Below are 24,842 nucleotides of genomic sequence, written 5' to 3'. Positions count from 1 at the left end.
AGCCCTATTGATGCTTTAAAATGGTTTGTACCAGAATAAACTTTTTCCACCTCGTTTTGGTAACTTTACTGGCAGATCTAGTAAATTCAGGTAGCCAATGAAACTGGAGATTATTCCCAACCGTAAGCCCTTGTACACACGGTCGGACATTTCGACAACCAAATCCGTCGGATTTTATCTGTCGGATTTTGTCCGTCGGATCTTGGCCGAAACTGTTGCATACACACGGTCGGACAAAGTTGTCGAAAAATCTGATCTTTCAGAACGTGATGACGTAATTTTGTTACGATGGGACTACGTTCAGGCTAGTAGCCAATAGCTTTGATGTAGGAATTTGATCTGAGCATGCGTGGCACTTTGTCCGATCGAAATTCTCTACACATGATCGGAGTATGTCCTATCGGACCAGTTTGTCGGAAAATATTTCCAGCAAGTTTGAAAATTTGGTCCGACGGATATTCCAACGGAAACAGTCCAATGCAGACCACACACAGTCGTGACGTCCTGGATTTGAAGTGGAGATGTCTGGCAGGCATCATCTCAATATCTTTATTTTCAGCTGATTAGCCACTGGATGGCTAATATATTTTTATTTTCAGCTGTTTAGCCACTGGATGGCTTTTACAGGCAGTGGGAGAAGACACCCCCTCCTGCGCCCACCGGAACCTCTCCGGGCTCTCCCGTATGATTGGAGAGCCCGGGATCTGATCTGCCGGTGTCTTACCACAGAGCTGGCCGTGGACCAGAGCTCTATGATCCTGGGAGGCCAGAACCGACCTTCTGGCTCCGGCAGATGTAAACGCTGCCATTATTTTCATGCAAAGCAGAGATCAGTGTTTCTTTGTTTTTTTTCATCTCATGCTTTTCAGGTTAGAAGAGATAGATGGGTTATTATAGACCCCAGATGTCTCCATAAAGAGGACCTTTCATGCCTTATTCCTATCTCAAGGGATGTTTACATTTCTTGTGATAGGAACAAAAGTGATAAAAAAAATAAAAATAAAAATAAAATAAAGAGACAGTGGGGTTGATTTACTAAAATGGAAGCGTGCAAAATCTAGTGCAGATTTGTATGGTTGCCAATCAGCTTCTAACTTCAGCTTTTTCAATTAAGCTTTAACAAACAATCTTGGAAGCTGATTGGTTTCTGTGCAGAGCTGCACCAGATTTTGCACTCTCCACTTTTAGTAAATTAACCCCAGTGTAAAAATATAAATAAAATAAAAAACAATAAAACTTTTGTTAAATCATCCCTGTCCCCTCATGCTTTCACGCAGCAGCGAACACATAGCAAGGTCACATCTGCATATGTAAATGGTGTTTGTACCACACATGTGAAGTAATCGCACTAATGTTATAGCAAGAGCAATAATTCTAGCACTAAACATTCTCTTTAAGTCTCAATTGGTAACCTGTGAAAATTTTTAAAGCTTTGTCTACGGAGATTTTTAGGTACTGTTGTTTGGCAAAATTTTGCAAGCGTGCACAGCTTTAAAGAGTGACATGTTAGGTATCTTGAGTCACTGCTAAAAAAATATATATCATATATATAATGTTTGGGGGTTTTGAGAGATTTTTTCTAGCAAAAAAATACTTTTTTTTATTTTTACATGTAGGGGAGAAATGTCAGAATTTGCCTGTGTGGGAACTGATTAAGACCACACATAGGTTTGTGTAAAAAAAAACAGGCAGAGTGCCTGTCTCTGTATGCTGTTTAGAAGGTGACATATTTGCCACCATGCTCCTTCCCCACGTGTCACTGGTTGTTAAGGATGTTGTCGGCTTCACAACCGACAGCCTCCTAGCAACTAACCTTTCCCTGGTGGGGAAACTGAGACACTTGTTCTCCATTGGGTCTGGTTTCTCCTTGTACATGGCATCAGGCGTTGTATGGATTCTTGAATCGACAGAAAGGGTGTCTGTTGGCCAATAATCTTCCCACTTCCTGCTTCAATCACAAGGGGAGCGAACCTAATGGGGAACTCAACTTGCCAATTACGCTGTCAGCATCGGTCACTGTCAGCCTCATTGATTGCTAGGAGGCTGTCAGGTGTACTTCCAACAGCATCCTTAAAAACCAGTGGCAGATGGGGAGGGGGCAATGGTAGCAAATATACCACTTGCTGCACAGCATACAGAGTCAAATGTGGTCTTTATCATCTCCACCCACCCAGCTGCAAACCTCCTTGGCACAGTGGTGTCTGTGTGACAGCTGCACTAGAAGGAAGTTGGCTCAGCTGTAGATTTCATAGATACCCTTTATGAATTCCCCTGACAGTTTAAATATGTTTACTGTTTTGAAATTCTGTGCAGTCAATCTCGTGATTAAGGGCTCATTCACACATGTGGTCTGGGCAGTGGTAAAATCTAACACAGCAACTTGAGGGGGTTGTACACAGGCCATGGCAAACATTATACCCCCACCACAAAAGGCGGACAGTACCAACGCTACTTGTGACCCATTCAAATTAATGGAGCCACGCAGCAACCACCCTGCAACTGCGTACAATGCAACTAGCGCAGGTTTTTCAGAGTTAAAACAAATAGTGAGCCAGCGACATATCACCTCCCAGACACCTGTCACCTATTTATTGGTACAATACAATACAAATTAGGTACTCACATTAATCAATGATATACAGGCAAAAATACAAACGAGCAGCGAACTCGTGCACATCGCTTCCGGTATCTTGTTTCCTGACGCGTGCTCGTCGCGGTCACATGACTTCATCAGGGGATAAACTGAGATAGATGATATTGTGATACTAAAGTGTGTGAGTAAGGAGATGTTTCTGCAGCAACCTGGTGCAGCAAAATGCATTTTGATTGATTTATTGTATTGTACCAGTAAATATTTAAAAATGACTACACTATCGAGCATCCCTCTTGCCCTGTTTGTGAGGTTCACCTACTTCAGCGATTGTAGAGGAGACACCGCATACCCGCTACAAGCGAATTTAAAGAGATACCTCATACGCCCATCCTGGGGACACACAAGGGTCCCATCACACAGTTTGTTTTCATGCTGTAACCTTACAGCAGTAAGGTAAGGGGACACCTATCCATTTAATCACAGAGAAGGGGAGGAAATCATCCATCACCAGCACTGCATTGCAGCAATATTTACCAGCACCAGCACTTTATTTGTGATATTTGTGGCCACCTGAAGCTTGCACAGTCTTGCAATTACTTGCATGGATATTATTATTATGTTAACTACTGGCACCAGCACTTGATATACTTTATATTGGATCACTATAAGTTTGCACTTTAATACATTTTTGCAATACCTCTGCACGGACAGTTATGCAGATTATCTTATGGACTGTTTCTTCTCATAATTTACTTTAATCAAATGTTTTTTATTAGCACTCATTAGCACTTTATACTTCAGAGTAATACTTGAAAATATTTTGTTTGACCTTTTTGCAGGAGAAGAGGTTCTTTCACATAATTAGACTGCGACCTTCTTTTTTCTCATTTTATTTTTATGAAATATTCACAGTTATTTTATCTGCGCAATTTATGTGCACTAATGCCTCTCATCAAATAGTCCAATACCTCCCCACCCACTCCCACACCCTACTTCCCTATATAGCGCAGCACTATTCTATTCTTGATGTTCCTATATTTGGGTCTGGATACCCCTTTCAGTGCATGCAGCAATGTCCATTCCCCCGTATCTGATTGGTTGGCGCAGGGATATTTTATTTCATTATTTATGTCTCCTCTTTGCCTTTAGTCTTCTTACTGGACAGTGAATCAACATCATTACTTTTACCAACGCCAGACGCCAACATAAACTGAAAAACATAGAAACAGAGATATCACAACTTAGGGATCAACTCATACCATTTAAAGAAACAGCAGAATATATAGATAGGGAGAAGATTTTACAAGAACACATAAAAAAGTATGATAAGGAAATACAACAAAAGAAACAAAAGAAATTTAAGAGGGATGTGCTGGATTACAAAAACCAGCAGGTTTACAAATGGCAAATAGAGGGCAACTATAACGAGGAAGACAATGAATTATCCATAATGGAAGAATCCAGGGAAAACCCAACCCAAGACACAGAACAGGAGTGGAACCAACCCACACACACACACAAGATGGAACAGTAAGAAATGACATTCCACATACACCAGGGTATAGGAGACCCAAAGGGAGGACAGTAGGGGAATATGAGCAAGACAGATATAGGGGAAATCACACTCCCTATACACCCAACATTCCGAGACATCACAACAGATACTCCCCTCTAAGGGAATACCCACAATACACCCCATTTAGAAACCGGAGATTTGAAAGAGATTTTTTTCCCAGGGGACAGGAACACAGACCACCAGGCCCGAGAGATACGAGACATGGTCCCCAGAGAGAATGGAGACCTTTCCGATATCCAATAAGGAATCAACAGTACGGGCCCCCCAGAAGAAATGGTGGATGGAATCCGAGATGGACCAGAGAAGACAATACGAGGAGGAACTATGGGGGAAACGGCCATCATCGGAATCAAAGAGGGGAAGAAACACACTGGACACAAGACAGAAGAGCAGAAAACGCATACGAGGAAAGAGAGGAGGCCTCCAGAAAAAGAAGAAGGGAACAATAGGGGAGGGCATTTATAATTTAAGTAAGGTGGTTTTTACGGAGGAAGAGCTCAGGGTGCTGGACATGGGCTTAAAGTTTGCCCCAGATAAGGGATTAGATAAATTTGAAACATATATAGACCTCCAAAGATTTGTGAGGAAACTTAACATCAAAAAATTTTTTGCAACCAGGAATCCCCACACGAAGGAAGATACTAACACATTTTACCAACACTCGCAATTAAGAAATAACTCAACCTTCAATCCCAAAGTCCAGCAGGATGAAAACATTAAGGTCTTTAAGAAGATGGTCGAACACGACTTAAGGAATATAGAGGGGAGGAAAACCAAAGGAAAAGGAATATGGGACACCATCAAATCAATAGAAAAGAGAAAGGGGATCATCATCAGACCTGCAGACAAGGGAGGCGGCCTTGTCATTTTGGATAGACAAGACTATGAGAAAGAAATGGAGAACTTGTTGAATATACCTAACACATACAAGAAGTTGAAGAAAAACCCGAAATCAGAATATGAAACTAAACTTAAGAAATATATCAAAAAAGGTAAAGATCTAGGCATTTTGAATAAAAAGGAGGTAAGATACCTATTTCCAAAGGCGGCAAAGACCCCAGTTATTTATTACGTCCCTAAGATCCACAAAAATCAAACTCACCCACCCGGGAGACCCATAATAAGTGGAATCGATTCTTTGTTTTCCAGGCTAGGGGCATATGTGGATGGTTTCCTACAGCCCCTGGTGACAAAAGGAAGGTCATACTTAAGGGACAGTAAGCAATTACTAGAGGACTTGAATGGAACCCCCATTAGTGAAAGTGACATACTGGTGACGATAGACGTGGAATCGCTATACACAAATATAAAACAAGAGGATGGCATCAGCAGTGTCGAGTGGGCATTACAACGACTATCGGATTTAAAACAGGAGCAAATAAAATACATCATTGAAGGTCTAAGGATGGCAATGACTTTGAACTATTTCTGGTACAATGGAACTTTCTATACACAGACGAAAGGCGTGGCAATGGGGGCAAAGTACGCTCCAAGTGTGGCGAACTTGTTTTTGAACCGATGGGAGGAAGAACAAATCTATGGAGTGCATAGGCAAAATTTGAAATTTTACCGTCGATATATAGACGATATTGTATTGGTATGGGGAGGCACGGTAGAACAACTGCAAGACTTTTTTGGAGAAATCAATGACAATATATATCACATTAAATTCACAGGAAAGTTTAATACCCAGACTGTAGATTATCTGGACCTCCAAATTTACAAACATGAAGGAAATCTTGGCACCCGCACCTTCTTCAAGACCACGGATCGCAATGGGTACATTCCCACAAATAGCTGCCACCATTCCAGGTGGCTAGGGAACATACCCAAAGGCCAGCTTCTACGGCTATACAGGAACTGTAGCAAAATTGACGACTTTGATAAGCAGGCGGAAATCATCATCGAAAGATTTAGGAAGAAAGGATATAAAGAAGAAAATCTCCGTAAATTAAAAAATGAAGTAAAACATATGGATAGGAAAAAATTAATTGAAGGCAAGAAAGTAAAACCAAAACAAAACCTCCATAACATCGCGTTCCTTACAGGGTATAACAGACAACACAAAGATGTGGAGCGTATCATCAAAAAACACTGGCCGATTTTACAAGCAGACAGCTCACTCCAGGCCATGCTGCCGAACAAACCACGGTTCATCTACAGGAGGGCTCCAACACTCCGAAACAAATTAGTAAAAAATGTGGTGGACCCACCAAAACAAATAAGAATCTCTGAGACCCTAAAAGGATTCTATAAGTGCGGAAACTGCCTCCCATGCAGAAATAGTAAAAAGACCGAAAAAAAGAAAACTACTTTTAAATCCACCTCTAATGGAAAAGAATACAAAATCAAAGAATTGATTACTTGTAATAGCTCCCACGTCACTTACGTCATTGAATGTCCTTGCCATAAGCAATATGTGGGAAGGACCACCAGGGAGTTAAGAGTCAGGATAAGGGAACATATTGCCAGGGCCGCTGATAGAAATCATGGGGCCCCGTACAGCCTACCTGATGGGGCCCCCTTCAGCTCCACCCCTGGCCCCGCCCATGGTCCCTCCTTCAGCCCCGCCCCATCCCAGCCCCTCCCCAGACCCCGCCTTGAAACAACGCGCAGGTTTGTCTACAAGCGATAGGCATGGCTGGCACTGTAGCACATTACGGCATTGGCGGCATGGGTGACACTGTCTGTAGCACATTACGGCATTGGCGGCACAGGTGGCACTGTCTCTGCAGGCAGCACATGCGTTATGGGCCATAAAGCATGTGCTACCGGCAGACAGTGTCGCCAATGCTGTAACGTGCTGTAAACAGTGCCAGCCGTGACACTAATGGCATAACGCATGTGCTACTTGCTGACATAATGCCATTGGCAGCATGGATGGCACTGTCTCTGCAGGCATCACATGCGTTATGACATTAGTGTCATGGGTGTCACTGTCTGCAGCACAATATGGCATTGGCGGCATGGGTGACACTGTCTGCAGCACATTACGGCATTGGCGGCATGGGGGGCACGGTCTCTGCAGGCAGCACATGCGTTATGGCCCATAATGTATGTGCTGCCTGCAGAGACCGTGCCACCCATGATGCCAATGCCATATTCTGCTGTAACAGTGCCACCCATGCCGCATGCGTTATTGCCCATAACGCATGTGCTACCTGCAGACAGTGCCACCCATGCTGCCAATGGCATAATGTAAAGATGCTGCTGCTGCAGTAGTAGTAGATCTTGAATCCACCCCCCCCCCCCCCCAAGCAAGCACACACCTGTGTTCTGTGTTAGCCGGGCCCCAGGAGTCACTTCTTCCTTCATCCTGTTGCTGGTGGCTGTCTGGACTGGAGTGCGAGTGTCCACAAAAGTTTCCAGTCAGATGCCAGATCGATCTGCTTCTTTTTTTTCTTCCGGTACCGGCGCTGGTCTCTCTGCTTTTTCTCTGGCCGAGTGAAGAACATAGCAGAAGGGGAGAAATCACTCCGCGCCACTCCGCCGGACACTCCGTGTCCGAAATAGAGAAAATAGTCCCTCCCCCTGCCTATTGAGCTATTGGCCTAAAAAAAATGTAAAAAGAACAGCAAGAGGTGGGGGGGGGAGAGAGTGTTCAGTTGGATTGGTGTAGTTGATAGTGTTCAGTCAAGGTGGCTGGGGTTTTTTTTTTTTTTTTTTAACATTAGTTAGGTCTCTGTTTAGGTTGCCCGGGCCCCCCTGCTGGCCGGGCCCAGTACAACAAGGCCAGTTGTACTGGCCTATCAGCGGCCCTGCATATTGCAAACATCAAAAAAGGCTTCCAGAAACACAGTGTTTCCAAACACTTTAGGGATTTCCATAATCGGGACCCTGGACAAATGATTTTCTATGGAATAGACAAAGTAAGAGGCCACTGGAGAGGGGAAGACAAAACGATCAAAATATCCAGGAACGAAACGAAATGGATTTTTAATTTAGATACCCTCCAGCCAAGGGGAATGAACATAGAATTAGACCTCAATTGCTTCTTAACTAACTTTTAATAGTGAACTGCTTGCCTCAGCATTGGATAATGCTGGACGAATATTCCGTAGTCGAATGTTATCCATACACATACATAATGTTACAGGATCCCGACAAGACCTAACCACATATATAAGTAGCCTATCTACCCCAACACAAGACAATTCATGAACCTCATGGCCCACACTTTTGGGTTTAGGTCGAATGTTATTCATTCAAAATACATTAGATGTGTCAGAATTACAACAAGACTTATCTAAATTATCTAAAAGTTTCCCTGTTGGAACCAAACACACAGTCACAAATATCACAATCACCTATAGGACGATGCTAAATAGACCTTCTTAGTACCTCCATATACATTTATATCTTTTTAAGAATTTTAATTTAATTTCTCCCCAAAAAACTCTCCTCTTGAAAAACTTTCCTCTGGAATAATTTCTTCTTTTATATTTACATATCAGTATGCATAAAAAAACTTTTTTAAATATAATAAAACCCCTTAAACGATGTCACATAATTTTTATAATTTTTATAATTTTTATAATTTTTATAATCTTTATAAATTTTCATGCGTTTTCTTCAGTATTAATGTGTACCCCCCTTTTTTATGTATGAATTTTTATGTAAGAATTTTTTTATATATATGTATGAATTTTTTATATATGTGAATTTTATATATGTATTCTTATACATATATTTATTTTCTTATTGTCATTTTTGTTTTCTTATTCAATATTCCCCAGATAGAAATAATTATAAACGTCCGGTTAAATGGGAAAAGACTAAGGAATGTCATCTAAATTGAGTATGGTCTATGGGTAGGCTGCAGTGCTCCAAGGCTAATTATATCTGTCTTCCCTAAGGGCACTAGGGGGAGCAATTGTATTCATCCCCAGCAGAGTAAGGGCATCCCACACCTAAAATGGCGCTGCTAGTTCAGCGCAGGCGTAGTGGAGCACTGCACCCTATTTAAGCAATAAGGTGCACCAATATGGCCGCTCCAGAGGACGTCGTAGTGACGAAACGCGTAGGGCGTGGCCACGTTGTGTGCACTCGTTTGAGACGAACGGCGGAGTTTTTCCATACGCATATGCTTTTAATGTAAAATGTGAGTAGATTTTAATACTAATAAACAAACGATTTGGTTAAGAACGTATTACACTATGGATATGTCTTTCCTTATATAATTAACGTTGGATACCATACGGACGGAATAACGAAGCTTCACCCAGTGCATCAGCAGCAGCCAGAGAGCGACACAGTGGCTTACATTGTGAAGGTCCATCCAGCCCCACAGGGGCATTAACTCTGGTGAGAGCATTTACACACTATAACACTGAGTGGCGCACCGGGGATGAAGTTCTCTAATTGAAAGCCCGCACTATTTGCACGAGTGAATCAAATACTCCCTATTGACTTTTTGTAACAATTACAACAATAATCTGAAGAGGCAGTATTATCAAGCCAAATATTAATTTTGGACTTATATTGGACACAGATGCGTCTTCATGCGATTATTGGTTGAAAATATTTCAGACCCCTGGTTGTTGTGATCCTTAGTTATTGTCTATTTGCACATTTTGCGTCTTCATGCGATTTTTTGGCTGAATCATTTCTGATCCTTGGTTGTTCTGACCTTTAGTTGCTTTTTTGCATATTTTTTGCACATGTTTGCACAATCTGTTTTAAACTAACATATTGTCGAATACTAACATTATTTCCACTATTTTGCACATTTAAAGAGGAAGTAAACCCTGATGGGTTTACTTCCTCTTTTTTTCCCTGCAAAGGTAAAGCATAATGGACTACTATGCATCGCATAGTAGCTCATTATGTGTCACTTACCTGACACAGGAGCCAGCGAAGTCGCTGCTGATCCCTGTAGTCCGCCGCATCCATGTTGCTTGTGGCGTCTCGCAGCTCCGACGAATCACAGCGGCGCAACCGCGATGACGTCACTCCCGCGCATGCGCACGGGAGTCGCGCCTCGCAGCTCCGCCACTGTCATACGGCGAAGCCGCGATGACGTCACTCCCGCGCATGCGCACGGGAGTCGACAAATTTGGCAAATCCATTCTTGGATTTGCCGCATTTAGTGCGCATGCGCGCCGCTGTCTACGGCGCATGCTCCGTAGACAGCGGTGCCCATTTTCGGGCAAATATCTCCTAAACCATATAGGTTTAGGAGATATTGCTTGGACCTACAGGTAAGCCTTAATCTAGGCTTACCTATAGGTCCAAGTTGTTTGGAAGGGTTTACTTCCTCTTTAAATGAATATTTACATGTTTTTAGTAGGTTGATACGTATAGGATTATTTAACACCCATTTTTGATCTTAATTATAATGGAACATGAATGTTGACTCCACATTAATCACACACAATCTTCTTTGGATAAAATTGCTTTAGGATATCTCTGCACGGTATCACCAACAGTTTTTTCTTTTTTCTTTTTCTTTTTATATATAAAAAATAAACACTAGGTTTTGATAAGTTAACTCATCTCATCACTGATAGGGTTTAGCGCCATAACCTTTTTATTTCACAATCATTACTTTTGTCATTTACCTTTGTCATCTAAACCTGGACATACACATACAGTGGTGTGAAAAAGTGTTTGCCCCCTTCCTCATTTCCTGTTCCTTTGCATGTTTGTCACACTTAAGTGTTTCGGAACATCAAACCAATTTAAACAATAGTCAAGGACAACACAAGTAAACACAAAATGCAATTTGTAAATGAAGGTGTTTATTATTAAAGGTGAAAAAAAATCCAAACAATCATGGCCCTGTGTGAAAAAGTGATTGCCCCCTAAACCTAATAACTGGTTGGGCCACCCTTAGCAGCAACAACTGCAACCAAGCGTTTGCGATAACGTGCAATGAGGCTTTTACAGCGTCCTGGAGGAATTTTGGCCCACTCATCTTTGCAGAATTGTCCTAATTCAGTTACATTAGAGGGTTTTCGAGCATGAACGGCCTTTTTAAGGTCATACCACAACATCTCAATAGGATTCAGGTCAGGACTTTGGCTAGGCCACTCCAAAGTCTTCATTTTGTTTTTCTTCAGCCATTCGGTGGTGGACTTGCTGGTGTGTTTAGGATCATTGTCCTGCTGCAGAACCCAAGTTCGTTTCAGCTTGAGTACACGAACAGATGGTCGGACATTCTCCTTCAGGATCTCTTGGTAGACAGCAGAATTCATAGTTCCTTTTATCACGGCAAGTCTTCCAGGTCCTGAAGCAGCAAAACAGCCCCAGACCATCACACTACCACCACCATATTTTACTGTTGGTATAATGTTCTTTTTATGAAATGCAGTGTTCCTTCTACGCCAGATATACTTGGACACACACCTTCCAAAGAGTTCCACTTTTGTCTCATCGGTCCACAGAATGTTGTCCCAAAAGTCTTGGGGATCATCAAGATGTGTTGTGGAGAAATTGAGACGAGCTTTGATGTTCTTTTTGCTCAGCAGTGGTTTTCTCCTTGGAACTCTGCCATGCAGGCCATTTTTGCCCAGTCTTTTCCTGATGGTGGAGGCATGAACGCTGACCTTAACTGAGGCAAGTGAGGCCTGCAGTTCCTTGGACGTTGTTGTGGGGTCTTTTGTGACCTCTTGGATGAGTCGTCGCTGCGCTCTTGGGGTAATTTTGGGCGGCCGGCCACTCCTGGGAAGGTTCACCACTGTTCCATGTCTTCGCCATTTGTGGATAATGGCTCTCACTGTGGTTCGCTGGATTCCCAAAGCTTTGGAAATGGCTTTTTTTTCACCTTTAATAATAAACACCTTCATTTACAAATTGCATTTTGTGTTTACTTGTGTTGTCCTTGACTATTGTTTAAATTGGTTTGATGTTCCGAAACACTTAAGTGTGACAAACATGCAAAGGAACAGGAAATGAGCAAGGGGGCAAACACTTTTTCACACCACTGTATAGATTTCTTTAGAACTCTAACCAATTCCTCCATTCACACTAAGGCCCCTTTCACACTGGGGCGGTGCGGCCGTCGGCGGTAAAGCGCCGCTATTTTTAGCATCGCTTTACCGACGTTTTAGCGGTGGGTGGTCTGCGGGCGCTAGCGGGGTGGTTTTAACCACCGCCAGCGGCCGAAAAAGGGTTAAAACTGCCTGCAAAGCGCCACTGCATCAGCACTTTTCTGGCGGTATAGCCGTGCTGTCCCATTGATTTCAATGGGTCGGAGCGGTTTTAGGAACGGTGAATACACCCCTCCTTCAAAGATGCGGCTAGCAGGACTTTTTTTACCGTCCTGCTGGCGCACTGCTCCAGTGTGAAAGCCCTCTGGCTTTCACACTGGAGTGAAAGGGGCCGTTTTTTTCAGGCGCTACACAGGCGCTATTTTTGGCGTTGTACCTGAAAACCGCCCCAGTGTAAAAGGGGCCTAACAGTGCAGATGAACAGACCCTCTTTGCCAGGCTATTACATTTTGACAGCCCATGGTGCCTGTGTCTTACAGAGCCTTCTAACTCCTCTTGTCTTGTTTTGAATATGTGTGAGCGGCTGCAAATAGCTGAGGAAGCTGTCAGCTTCTCATTGCTTTTAATAGAGCTGCTTTCTACAGCCAAACGTTGGGACCCCCACTGGGTCTCCTACACATATTCGCATACAGACCCATTTGTGAGTATGAGAGGGCTTATAGAATCTGCCCTAAGCACTAGACCATAAGTGGTATTATAGTAACTACAGCCCTGCATCTACAACTTGGGCATTTTAGTCTGGCTAAAACCAGAATGTTACTTCTATTATGTCTGTGAAGAAAAACACCTTTGGATATGATTTATGTGCTCACAAGGGTCATAAAAAGCTGTATCAGGTGAAAAGATAATTTAATGAATTGCAGGGTGACTACACTGCAACACAAACAATACGCTCTGCAATAAAATCACCAACACTGAGAGCCATCAGCTGCAAGGTACCACTGAACTTTAGCTTTGAAATATTTCCCTATCACCCCATTCAGGGCCATCTTTAATATTGATTGGACCCTGGGCAAAAAATCCCCCCCCCCCCCCATGTAATTTCACTCTCCACCTGCTCTGAGACATACAATAGCTAGACTTAAAATCAGTTTACTGCATCAGATCAGGCAGCAATTGCGATTGGTTACCATCGGTTACAACATATCATTACTGCTTACTGACTAGTTGCTAGAGGCTACAGCACACATTACGGCTCACTGATTAGTTGCTAGAGGTTACAGCAAATGATTTCTGCTTAATTGGTTGCTAGAGATTACTGTACAGTAATACTGCTCACTGATGGGTTGCTAGAGGTTACAGCACATCATCTCCTCACTGCAGGGGGGCAGGATCTATATATGAATGCCGCCTTTATTTACATATCAATACCACTGGCTGCCATTTATTTACATGTAAACACAGGGTCTGCAGGTGAGTCATCTGTGCACAACAATAAGGCAGAGCTGGCCAGCATCAATACCAGCAGTTCACACTGAGATATAGGGACACAGCACATGACTAAAACTTTAAAATACAAGGGAATTTAAACTGGGATAGTTGGCAAGTATGAGGCAGCTGATTTGGGCCCCACAACAATGACAGGGCCCCTTTTGCCCTGCCTTAAAGACGGCCCTGTTCCCATTGTAAAAGATTACTTACAAAACTGAAAAATGCAGATATTACAGTTTATGGGCTTTTTCATACTTGTGCAATGCGCATTTCAGGTCACACAAGGATTTCCCTGAACTGGAGTACATTCTCTATACAGTATATTTCTCTGAATGATTCCACTAGCAGACATAGGCAGAGTGGCTTATTCCATAAAACGGGTGTTTAGCCAACATCATAATGACTTTCAGTGCCTTGCAAAATTATTTCTCCACCCCCCTCCCCCCCCCCCCCCCCCCCGGGCATTTTTCGTGTTTTGTTGCCTCACAACCTGGAATTAACATGGATTGTTTGAGGATTTGCATCATTTAATTTACAGAACATGCCCATGACTTTGACTTTTTCAGTTATTTAGTCCTATTTATTGATTGCCTCACAATAAAAAAAAATTGTCAATGTGCATAACTATTCACCCGTCTAAAGTCAATACTTTGTAGAGCCACCTTTTGTGGCTATCACAGCTCCAAGTCGTTTTGGATAAGTCTCTAGGAGCTTGCACATCTTACCACTGGTATTTTTGCCCGTTCCTCCTTGCAAAACTGCTCCAGCTCCTTCAAGTTGGATGGTTTGTGCTTGTGAACAGCAATCTTTAAGTCTGACCACAAATTTTCTATTGGATTGAGGTCTGGGCTTTGACTAGGCCATTCCAATACATTTACATGTTTTCCCTTAAACCACTCAAGCGTTACTTTAGCAGTGTGTTTGGGGTCATTGTCCTGCTGGAAGGTTAACCTCTGTCCTAGCCTCGAATCACACAAAGAGTGGTACAGGTTTTTCTCAAGAATATCCCTGTACATAGCACCATCCATCTTTCCCTCAACTCTGACGTGTTTCCCAGTCATAACTGCTGAAAACATCTCCACAGCATGATGCTGCCACCGTTTCACTGTGGGGATGGTATTCTTTGTGTGAAGTGATGTGTTGGGTTTGCGCCAGACATAGCGTTTTCTTTGATGGCCAAAAAGTTCAGTTTTAGTCTCATCAGACAAGAGCAACTTCCTCCCTACATTTTGGGAGTCTCGCAAACTCAGAACGTGCCATTTTGTTTTTTGCTGAAAGTAATGGCTTTCTTCTGGCCACTCTGCCATAAAGCCAAACTCTATGGAGTGTATGGCTTATATGTCGTCCTATGTACATATAGTCCAGACTCTGCTGTGGAACTCTGCAGCTCCTTCAGAGTTACCTTAGGTCTCTGTGCTACCTCTCTGATTAATGCCCTCTTTGCCCAGTCCGAGAGTTTTGGTGTGTGGCCGTCTCTTGGCAGGTTTGCTGTTGTGCCATGTTCTTTCCATTTGGTTATGATAGATTTGATGGTGCTCCTAGGGATTATCAAAGAGTTGGATATTTTTTTATAACCTAACCCTGGCTTGTTCTTCTCAACAACATTGTCCATTACGTGTTTGGAGAATTCTTTGGTCTTCATGGCAGTGTTTGGTTAGTGGTGCCTCTTACTTAGGTGTTGCAGCCTCTGGGGCCTTTCAAAAAGTGTAATGTAATGACAGATCATGTGATACTTAGATTGCACATAGGTGGACATCATTTCACTAATTATGTGACTTCTGAAGGTAATTGGTTGCACCAGAGCTTTTTATGGGCTTCATAACAAAGGGGGTGAATACATACGCACATGCCAATTATCAGTTTTTTATTTCTGAAAAATAGTTTTATGTATATATTTTTCAAATTTTACTTCACCAGCTTAGACTATTGTGTTCTGATCCAGCGCATATAATTCAGATTAAAAAAGCATTGAACTAAAGGCTGTAATGTAACAAAATGGGTAAAAAGCCAAGGGGGGGGGGGGGGGGGGGTGAATACATTTGCAAGGCACGGTATGTCCTCAGTTTCTTTCTCTGTCACAAAAATGAGACCCCTGATATTTTATTCAAGCCAACCCCCCTTCCTTTACCAGCCTTGTGAAAAAAATGTAAAACATTTTTTTTTAAATGTAAAAAAAATACAAATTTGTTAAAAAATTACTTTAAAACTCAAATATTTAAAAAAAAAAAATGAGGGGCTTATTCGCATGGAATTTATGGCCCATACAGTGTGAATGGGCAATTTGTACTGCTTGTTACTCTATGGGGACGCAGGGACTGTACAAACACTGTGGGTCCTAACTTGAATGAATTTGTATGTGTTCAGGACCATACACCTGCAACCACAAGGCTGTCAAGTTAGAACCTGTGGTTGTGTTCATACAGCCACTGCATCCCCATAGCACATCATAGGCTTCCTGCACACAGCTCCAGCCACATAAAACAAAAACAATTTTGATTCATACTGTACAGGCCACAGCGTCCATGTGAATAAGCCCCAAGACTTCATTCTCACGCAAAGCTTTGCTTATTAACTCTATACAGTTTTATATGGTAGATTAGGCTCAAATTCCTTACAAAATATCTCTCATGCATGGCATTGGTTGTATAGGCATGATACAGAGGAAAACTGATTAATCTAGAAACATGTAAGTTAGGCTTTACTCGGATAGATACCAGTCTTCTGAGATTACCCTAGGTGACCTATGCACAGTCTAATATGCTTCTGGATGCTGCAAAGCATCATGCATTATAAAGCAGACTACTTAAGTGTGCGGGTGTGTGTACTGTTTCTCACTCGCTTGTATACTACATGATAATAAATAACAGTTTTTCAGAGAGAATAAAGGCAGCCTTATGCATTTTGGGAATACTATAAAAAACAGAATTTTGGGCACCTTCTGACATTTGTTGGCTTGCCACAGATCGCTGTCTCTAATTATGTTGACATTTTGCTTTGGGAGGGTTGGAAGATATCTTCTGATCATGGATTTATAACTGACAGGGTCAGAGCCCAGATAGATTTTCATGAGATGTCATTAAACATCACCGGATAGGATGACTGGATGTGTGTGTGTGTGTGTGCGCAAGTTTCCTTACCCAGCATCTTGAAATGAACATACTTAGAATATCACAACGATGGATGTTTATTTGTAGTATGTCTTCCATTTCCGTTGATTTAACTTCAAGGCTGTTTGCAAGTCATACTTATTAGGTGATGCAGTTCAATGCAAATGATTATGGTGTCCTACAATGTCATTTCTGTGGATGGTGGATAGAAAAACAAAGACCAGTGTCCCAGCCATCCACTGCATTCTACTGCGTATTATTATTATTTGAGGTACTTATATAGCGCCGTCAATTTACACAGTGCTTTACATATGCATTGTACCGTCACATCAGTCCCTACCCTCAAGGAGCTTACAATCTAAGGTTCCTAACTCACATTCTACATACTATGGCCAATTTAGACAGAAGCCAATTTACCTACCAGCATGTCTTTGGATGGCCACCAAGATCCATTCTACTCATCTGGTGAATGCTCTTCCAGCAGAGGAAGCAATATAGGTTAATGGCAAGCATAGACTGAACATTGTATTCAGACCGGTGTAATACACTGCTATGCTCCAGTGCAGAAGTGTAAACATTGGCTCAGAACACACTTTCCTATTTAGGCAGCATGTGTCAGAAGTTGAAAACACATGCTAAGTACTCCACCCTTTAGTGTCTATGTCAGTCAGGTTAACTATGTCAGCAATGTCAACCAGGGTTTCTCCAGAGGCTTCTAGGGGTTACATGAGCTCTGACTGACTGACCTCTCATTTATTGGTGCCTGCATAGTTCTGTGTAACACTAATGATCTTTTTAGCTGTCTGTAATGGTGACCATGTATGCTTAATTATTTTTATCTAATCTATTTTTAATTTGATTTAAAAATGGCATCCAATAACAATCAAATAGCTATAACTCCCCAACCCCCCAAATTTGATTAAACTGAATCATTTGTCCAGGCAGAAAATGATCGATCATTCAGCATTGAGCAGCAGCATTGAGATACTTTGTTCATCGTAAATATATGATCTAATTTAATTTAATTGATTGAATTATGAGAATACAGAGAGATCTGATCAATAACTTATGATCATATATTAACTGTTGATTGAAATCACTTCCCCACATGTGGCTTATCAATGAAATAGGCTTTCAACTATAGATTAAACATTCCTATCAGAAGAGTTTGATTGGAAAAGAAATCAATCATTTATCAAAGTAGATAAGGCCACTATTAGCGTGGCATTCTGACCACCACTGTTAGGGGGACATTCTTCCTACTCGCTACCAATATAAGGGCACTGACCCCTCAATAAATTCATTTTAGCAGGGTTCCCAAAGACCTACAAATTAGTTCCTCTAGGGTAAGGTTAAGAAAGGCTGGTCTGCGTGAACATAGTCTGACATGGCTCCTGCATCGTGTGACCACTGTGATTGGCTCCCATCCCCCTGGCTCCTGATCAAAAGCCTTGACAGAGATTTATCAGTAGCAGCTCAATCAGTGTGCTGGGAGCATGCAGTAATTGTACTCTCAGCATACAACCTTATTCCGCCATGGATGCATATAAGCAATGGTTGGGCAATAAAGCCCACTGTTCTCGCTGCCACAAAAAGGTTAAGAAGCTCAAAACTCAAAAGTCCAATTCTTACCAGTGGTGGCTGGTGCTAAAAAAATTTGAGGGGGCACAAAGAGCCTCTCCAGGTCCTCATTCACCATGGTGACTGCTCCCCTGATACCGCTCCTCTCCATGGCTTCCCCTCCACGGCTTCCATTTTAACCCAGGTCTTCTTTACGGGTTCCAAATGTTCAGCCTCCTGATTGGCCGGGACGAGAAGCCAGAAACCAGAGGTGATGCGATGCGAATATTGAGTCAGTAAAATCAAAAGTGGAAGGGTTTGGGGCCCAATGCTCTAATCACATGCTTGTCAAAAAATGATGGGCATAACAGAGACCCATTATCGCCCACACAGTGCATACAAATAGAACAATTTATTTTTAAATAATGATAATATTAACTTTAAGATGTTAAAAAATGTTAGTCATTCTCATTTATTTAAAAATAAAATGTTCTTTGATTAGCTTTCCCATTTGTCAAAACTTTGGAAGGGCAACATCCCTGTGCCCCTTATGGACTGGCAACCACTGATCCTTACTGCTTTGGGATGATTTCCTCTCACTTCCTGTCCTGGTGACAAAGGATTAGAGACAGAAAGTGATGCAGATTCTATTTTTTTAGGTTTGAGACCCCATTTCTCTAATTTCTTGTCTAATGTCACAACTGGACACCTGCAGCAAAAAAAATAAAAATAAATAGAATTTGTGTAAACGATTTCCTACCTTATCCAAAACTAAAAAGGAAAATGTCTATACATACACTTTAAGGACTTCCTACTCCACATGGAAAATGGCAAGGATATGAATCTTTACAAAGTTACCTTTGAATATAACAAAAACACTTGTACGTACCTAGACAAGCGACTTCATCAGTGGTGACTTGTATTCCTCTCACCTGCACTTTATCATGGTGAAAAAAGGACTTTGCGCTACTATTCTGAATTAGTAAAATCAAAATCCCCATTAGCAGAGTCAGGGAAAGGACTTGTCTCTGTCCATTCATTTTCTCAGCCTTTGGCAGTGCAGTGCAGTCACAAGCTGGGCTGGGGCTGTCAGATGACTAAGAGAAGGAAATCCACGCTGAAATACAGCACATAACAAATAGGTTTCTAGGAAAGAATATGAACCAATATCCACGTCATGCAGTTAGGTTGTGTCCGTCTTCAGATCAGAAAGTTGAAATGATGTTCTTGGCATGTTAAAGTAGCATACAATAAAATTACGAGGCAATACTGAAAAGAAAAAACAAAAGCAAACACCAGAGATTTTCACTTCCTACATCACTCAAGTTTCTGTGTGTCACTCATGTGACTGTGTACAAAGTGTTCTCTGTCTTACACAAACATGAAGGAAGTTGCATGTTCAGCTTGTTAGGTCTCGTAAGTGGGAGGGGGACTGTGGGTCACTTCAAAAATGTCACTATCAGATAACAACAAATACAATTAACGTGCTGAACTAATTAAATATCTTACAATTAAAAATTGAAATAAACTGAAGGGGAGGGAAATAGCCCAGTGATTTTGCATCTTTAACATGTTAGATGGCAGCTTTAACCACTTCAGCCCCGGAAGGATTTACCCCCTTCCTGACTAGAGCACTTTTTGCGATACGGCACTGCGTGTCGCTTTAACTGACAATTGCGCAGTTGTGCGACATTGCACTAAATCAAAATTGATGTCCTTTTTTTCCCCACAAATAGAGCTTTCTTTTGGTGGTATTTGATAACCTCTGCGGTTTTTATATTTTGCACTATATAAAAAAAAGAGCTACAATTTTTAAAAGAAAGCAATATTTTTTACTTTTTGCCATTATAAATATCCCCCAAAAATATATATAAAAAAAATTTCCTTCTCAGTTTAGGCTGATATGTATTCTTCTTTTTTTTTTTTTTTTTCCATTCAAAATTTTTTATTAGAAATAGATAATGGTTACAGTAACAGAGCACGTAACGTGCGTGCAAAAACAGTACAGTCCAGAGCATAGCACATATTAAAACATATCACAGACATTATGCGTCCGATTACATCACGTTTCCAGGTTGAGTTTCTGGAGAAGAACATACTCACACCGTGGGAAGGTCTAACCTTCTGCTATCATGTAAAAAGTAGCCTTTCCCTTTCCATCCAATCAGCTGTCATAAGTATCTTTAACATGTCTCGCTGGAATAGTCTTAAGTAAAAAATCTTCTGTCATGTCTAATAAGTAAGGTAGGGTTCTGTCCTAAAGTAAGTCAGTCATCTCGCATGAGGTCGTTTGTGGGCAAATTGTTAGACCGTCCAAATTATTATAGTCGACTGGAAGTGAAAAATGAGTAGTTGAGTAAGTAGGAAGGGTTATCTACGTAGGTAGAAAAAGGGAGAGAGGGAGGGAGGAGGTAAAGGGAGGGGGGGGGGGGTAAAGAGAAAGAGGAGCATTAGAGGAGGGAAGGATGTAAGGAATATGATTGCCTCTCCGGCCTCCGCCGTTCATAGCACTTGGGCCTAGCCTATCTGGGTCTCTGTGTTTCTTGTGTTGCGGGTGGGACCGAGTAGATCCCAGCCTGTCTTAGACTAGGAGGAGGAGGGGTATTGTCTATGTGTTCACCCAAATATAGCGTGCGGGTGTCAGTATACTGGTCCTTAATGTAGCGCTATTTTCACTACTTAACTCATGGATCGCAGGCTCGACTATTCTTCTACATATTTTTGGGAAAAAAAAAAAATGCAATAAGCGTATATTGATTGGTTTGCGCAAAAGTTACAGCTTCTTTTTATCGTGACTGCGACATTATGGCGGACACATCAGACACTTTTGACACCATTTTGGGACCATTGTCATTTATACAGTAATCAGTGCTCTATAAACAAAAGAAAGCTCTATTTGTGGGGAAAAAATTAATTTGGGTACAGTGTTGTATGACCACTCAATTGTGATTCAAAGTGCATCAGCGCTGAAAGCTGAAAATTGGTCTGGACAGGGGGGGGGGGGGGGTTTAAGTGCTCAGTAAGCAAGTGGTTAAAGAGGAGCTCCAGTCTGGAAAAAAAAATGTAAAGTTAGCAGCTAGAAATACGTAGCTGCTGACTTTCAATATAAGAAAATGTACCTGTCCCAGGATTCTGCGATGTCAGCACCCTGAGCCGATTCATCAATCGGCTTCAGGTGAAGGCGCCCGCATTGTAAGTAAAGGAAACCAGCAGTGAAGCCTTCAGGCTTCACTGCTGGTTTCCTACTCCACATGCCCGAGTCGCGTTGTACTTTCCAAATGGTCCCGTCATTTTCTGGGACCTGTGTGTGTCCCAGAAGGCAGCGGAGGAAAGAAGGAGGGCCCGGAAATGCTCATAGATTGCCGTGGTGATCTTGCCTGGAATTAGGAGCGGCTACCTGTCAAAATAAGGTACCTACTCCCCCCCCAAAAAGTGTCAAATCTGGCAGTGGAAAGGGGGGGGGGGTGCGAACAAACAGAGCTTCCTCTTTTGGGTGGAGCTCCGCTTTAAAGTATATCTGGAGGCAAAACTTTTATTTTAGTTTTTGACAGAGTCAAAAACTATATTTGCCCTGTTTAATGTTATCACCAAGTGAAAGAAAATCCCATATTAGGATAAAAGGTAACATTTTCCAAAGGGAGAAAATAGTTCTGGTGACAACCAGGGATTCCCTCTTTTTGGAGGAATATCCTTTCACTTCTTGTTGTGGCTATGTTACGGTAATTCTCCCCAATAGAACACAGATGGCAAAAAAAAATGATGATAGGGGTTATAAACCTAACTTACTATCAAAAAATAAAAGTGAGAGGACTGGGATGGAGCAGTCTGGAATGGATGTAGAGCCAGTATGGAGGACTGTGGTGGCACGGCAGGAGAAAGGGGCAGCTGCAGCCAGGAGGGCTGCCAGTGCCTGAAGGGGTGGTACTGGGAGCAGTAGCCACAGATAGGACAGCTAGCACCAAGACTTCAATGTTTTTGGCTACACCATAGGGGCTCACAGTCCCTGCCTGCAAAGGGCATTCGTCTAGAATCGGCTGAGGCTGTGCTAAATCTGAAACTGTGATAGCTGGTCCTGGGAGTTGTTGTTTTGCAAGCAAGTCTGTGCTGGAGGTAGAAGAGGAAAGTGTGTATAGTCCCTGTGGGAATCCCATTTCTACCCTTCCCTATCCAAGTTCAATTATCCTAACTGAAAAAAAAAAGAAAAAACAAAGCTGCAAGGACTGCTTCTTGTCTCTAAAGTGAATGGAAAATGTGTGTGCCTGGCTGTGCAGGGTGGGAGACGACTGCATTCACCAGCGGCCCCTACAGGGGTAGCGCTACATATAAAAGATTTTTATTGTTGTTATTCTGCAACCCTAGTGTCATATGCAAGGCTATGAATAAGGCCAGATAGCTTAAATCACCTTCCTATCAAAGCACAACAAAGTCCTTTAACTTTCTTAACTTAATTTGTAAAATAACAGCAGAGAACTTGTAGATGAGTTTGTAGATGTTGTAGGGTGTTAAGAGAGAGCTTCTCTATGTGGAATACTTATCCAGGAAGGAGGTAAAAAACAGAATCCTAACGCCGCATACACACGAGCGGAATGTCCGACAGAAAAAGTCAGACGGGAACTTTTCATCGTATATTCCGATCGTGTGTATGCCCCATCTGGCTTTTTACGTAGAAAATTCTATCGGGAAAACCGATCATGTGTATGCTGTTCCGACAGACCAAAAACGACGCATGCTCTGAAGCAAGTTTGAGACGAAAGCGCTCGGTGTGGTAAAACTAGCGTTTGTAATGGAGCTAGCACATTCCTCACGCTGCTAATTCTGTGATCTTTTAATGCAGTGCATTCTTTTCTTCTTTTAATGCTAGAAGAATTAAGTTGTTTTGCTGCTCATATTCACACAGAGTTCTCACAAACGTATTCCTTCATTGTTTCTCCTGATCTCATGAATAATATTCTATTTTTTTAAATCACGATCTCCATAATAATGTTTACAATTAGTTTTTATAGTAATCTTTTATTTTCTTTAATTTTATCAAGATCTCCTTTTTTTTGGGGATTATTGAAAAAAAAATTTCTAGTGATCTCCATATATCTTTTTTTTTTGGTGTGTCAAGTTACCACAATAAAATTATTAGCATGTATTTTTATTAACCTCAAGGAGGTTGGTGTCCCTTGTTAATTTGACATTGTCTTTTAGAAATGTACCTGCCTACTCACAAACAAACTGTCCTATTTGAAGAAAAACACATAGGAAAGTATTTTCAGAAAATAAAATCAATTTATTCTGGGTAACAAAATAAAGAAGGAGGCAACGCTGGAGAAACTTTTGGAGTTCGCAAAGCCTTTTGGCCCCCAGGGCACACATAAAGTCTGTGGAAAAGAAAATTGTTAGCTTGAGGAGTCCATATAATTTGGAGCACAATCTTGTCCAGGACTCCCAGAGATTAGGACCAGCAGCAGATTACATACCGTCCCCAGGCTATGGTACTAGAACAGCCTGCGTCTTCTGTCAGACCAGACTGAACCCATTCTAAGTTTTGATTCAAGCTTCCACCAGCACCAAAATTAAAGGCACCTAATCCCAATTAAAGTATTTAATAAATAAAGAAACCAAATGCTGGTGGAATTTTTTCGGTGCAAAATTTAACAAGAGAAAGTCATATACATAAAACAATTTTTATTTTCCCATAATAAAATTTCACACATGCATGTGCTACAAAAGATATCCTGGTATACAAAGATTACAAGGCAATGGCTGGTCCATATAATGGAAGTATTTTTGAGGTACTTGATTATCCCGACATGTTTCGCAATAGCTTCTTCGGGGGATATACAAGCTAATAGTAACAGAAACATAACGTTATTTTAAGTAAGCACAATCATTTAAATATATTCAATACACACTTCAATCATAGCGCTTTTAGGTATGAATCTCCAAAATCAAGGCATCAAGGGGGCGCTTACCCTCCCTCCAAATCCACCGTCCTGTGCAAAGCACCAATCTAGATGTAATTAGCGGTGTGCAGGCCCACCTGATCATCAGCTGACTAAAGAAATGGCTCGGGGGGGGCATAGATAGGAGCCAGTCTGGACAGTAAAAAAGAAATACCAAGTATATTTCAGATTTATAAGACTTTAAGTTGTCTTTACAGTAATTAATTTAATTTAATATCTCTTTTAATAATAAGCCAAGGGGATAAAGGGAGGGGAGGGAAGGGGAGGGGGAAGAGGAGGGGAAAAAAAGGGGAGGGGGCGGGAGACGCTATCAAGCCTCTATATTAGATATACTTCTCAGAAAGATATATATATGGTATAACAAATTTATCATAATATACTTGATATAGGCTCATATCCCACAAGGGAGACATCCTAATGGTCTCAATAATTCAGTCAAAAAAGAATAGTCCAAATAGTACTTACTAGTGCAAATGATGCTATCAAGGTGCTATTGAGGGTGCAAATAGAACATCAAGCCGGTATGCTTAGTAAGGGTTCAATGCATACAAGTTGCGGTGTGCTGTTACTGCAATACAGCTCAACACCCAAAGACCAGCAACTCTTTCGCTGGGTGCCTATAAGTATATAAGA

At 41.7% G+C, this 24,842-nt stretch overlaps 1 protein-coding gene across 2 annotated transcripts in view; it reads right to left on the bottom strand.

Annotated features, from left to right (window-relative positions):
• Positions 1 to 19,623, bottom strand: part of AOAH (acyloxyacyl hydrolase) — a 211,271-nt gene extending 191,648 nt beyond the window's left edge. The window contains exon 1 of one of the 2 annotated variants that reach the window (XM_077491659.1): positions 19,148 to 19,623. In XM_077491659.1, the coding sequence (XP_077347785.1) occupies positions 19,148 to 19,298 (151 nt within the window). In that variant the 5' untranslated portion in view covers positions 19,299 to 19,623. Of the gene's footprint in view, positions 1 to 17,119; positions 17,272 to 19,147 lie in introns of those variants that run through there. The other variant, XM_077491660.1, reaches the window with a different exon arrangement.
• Positions 19,624 to 24,842: the final 5,219 nt, after the last annotated feature.

This window comes from Lithobates pipiens, unplaced genomic scaffold (assembly GCF_037356315.1).
Source record: "Lithobates pipiens isolate NorthernLeopardFrog02 unplaced genomic scaffold, aLitPip1_a1.2 Scaffold_19, whole genome shotgun sequence".
NCBI classification, from domain to species: Eukaryota; Metazoa; Chordata; class Amphibia; order Anura; family Ranidae; genus Lithobates; species Lithobates pipiens.
This window is presented reverse-complemented; position numbering and strand designations above follow the sequence as displayed.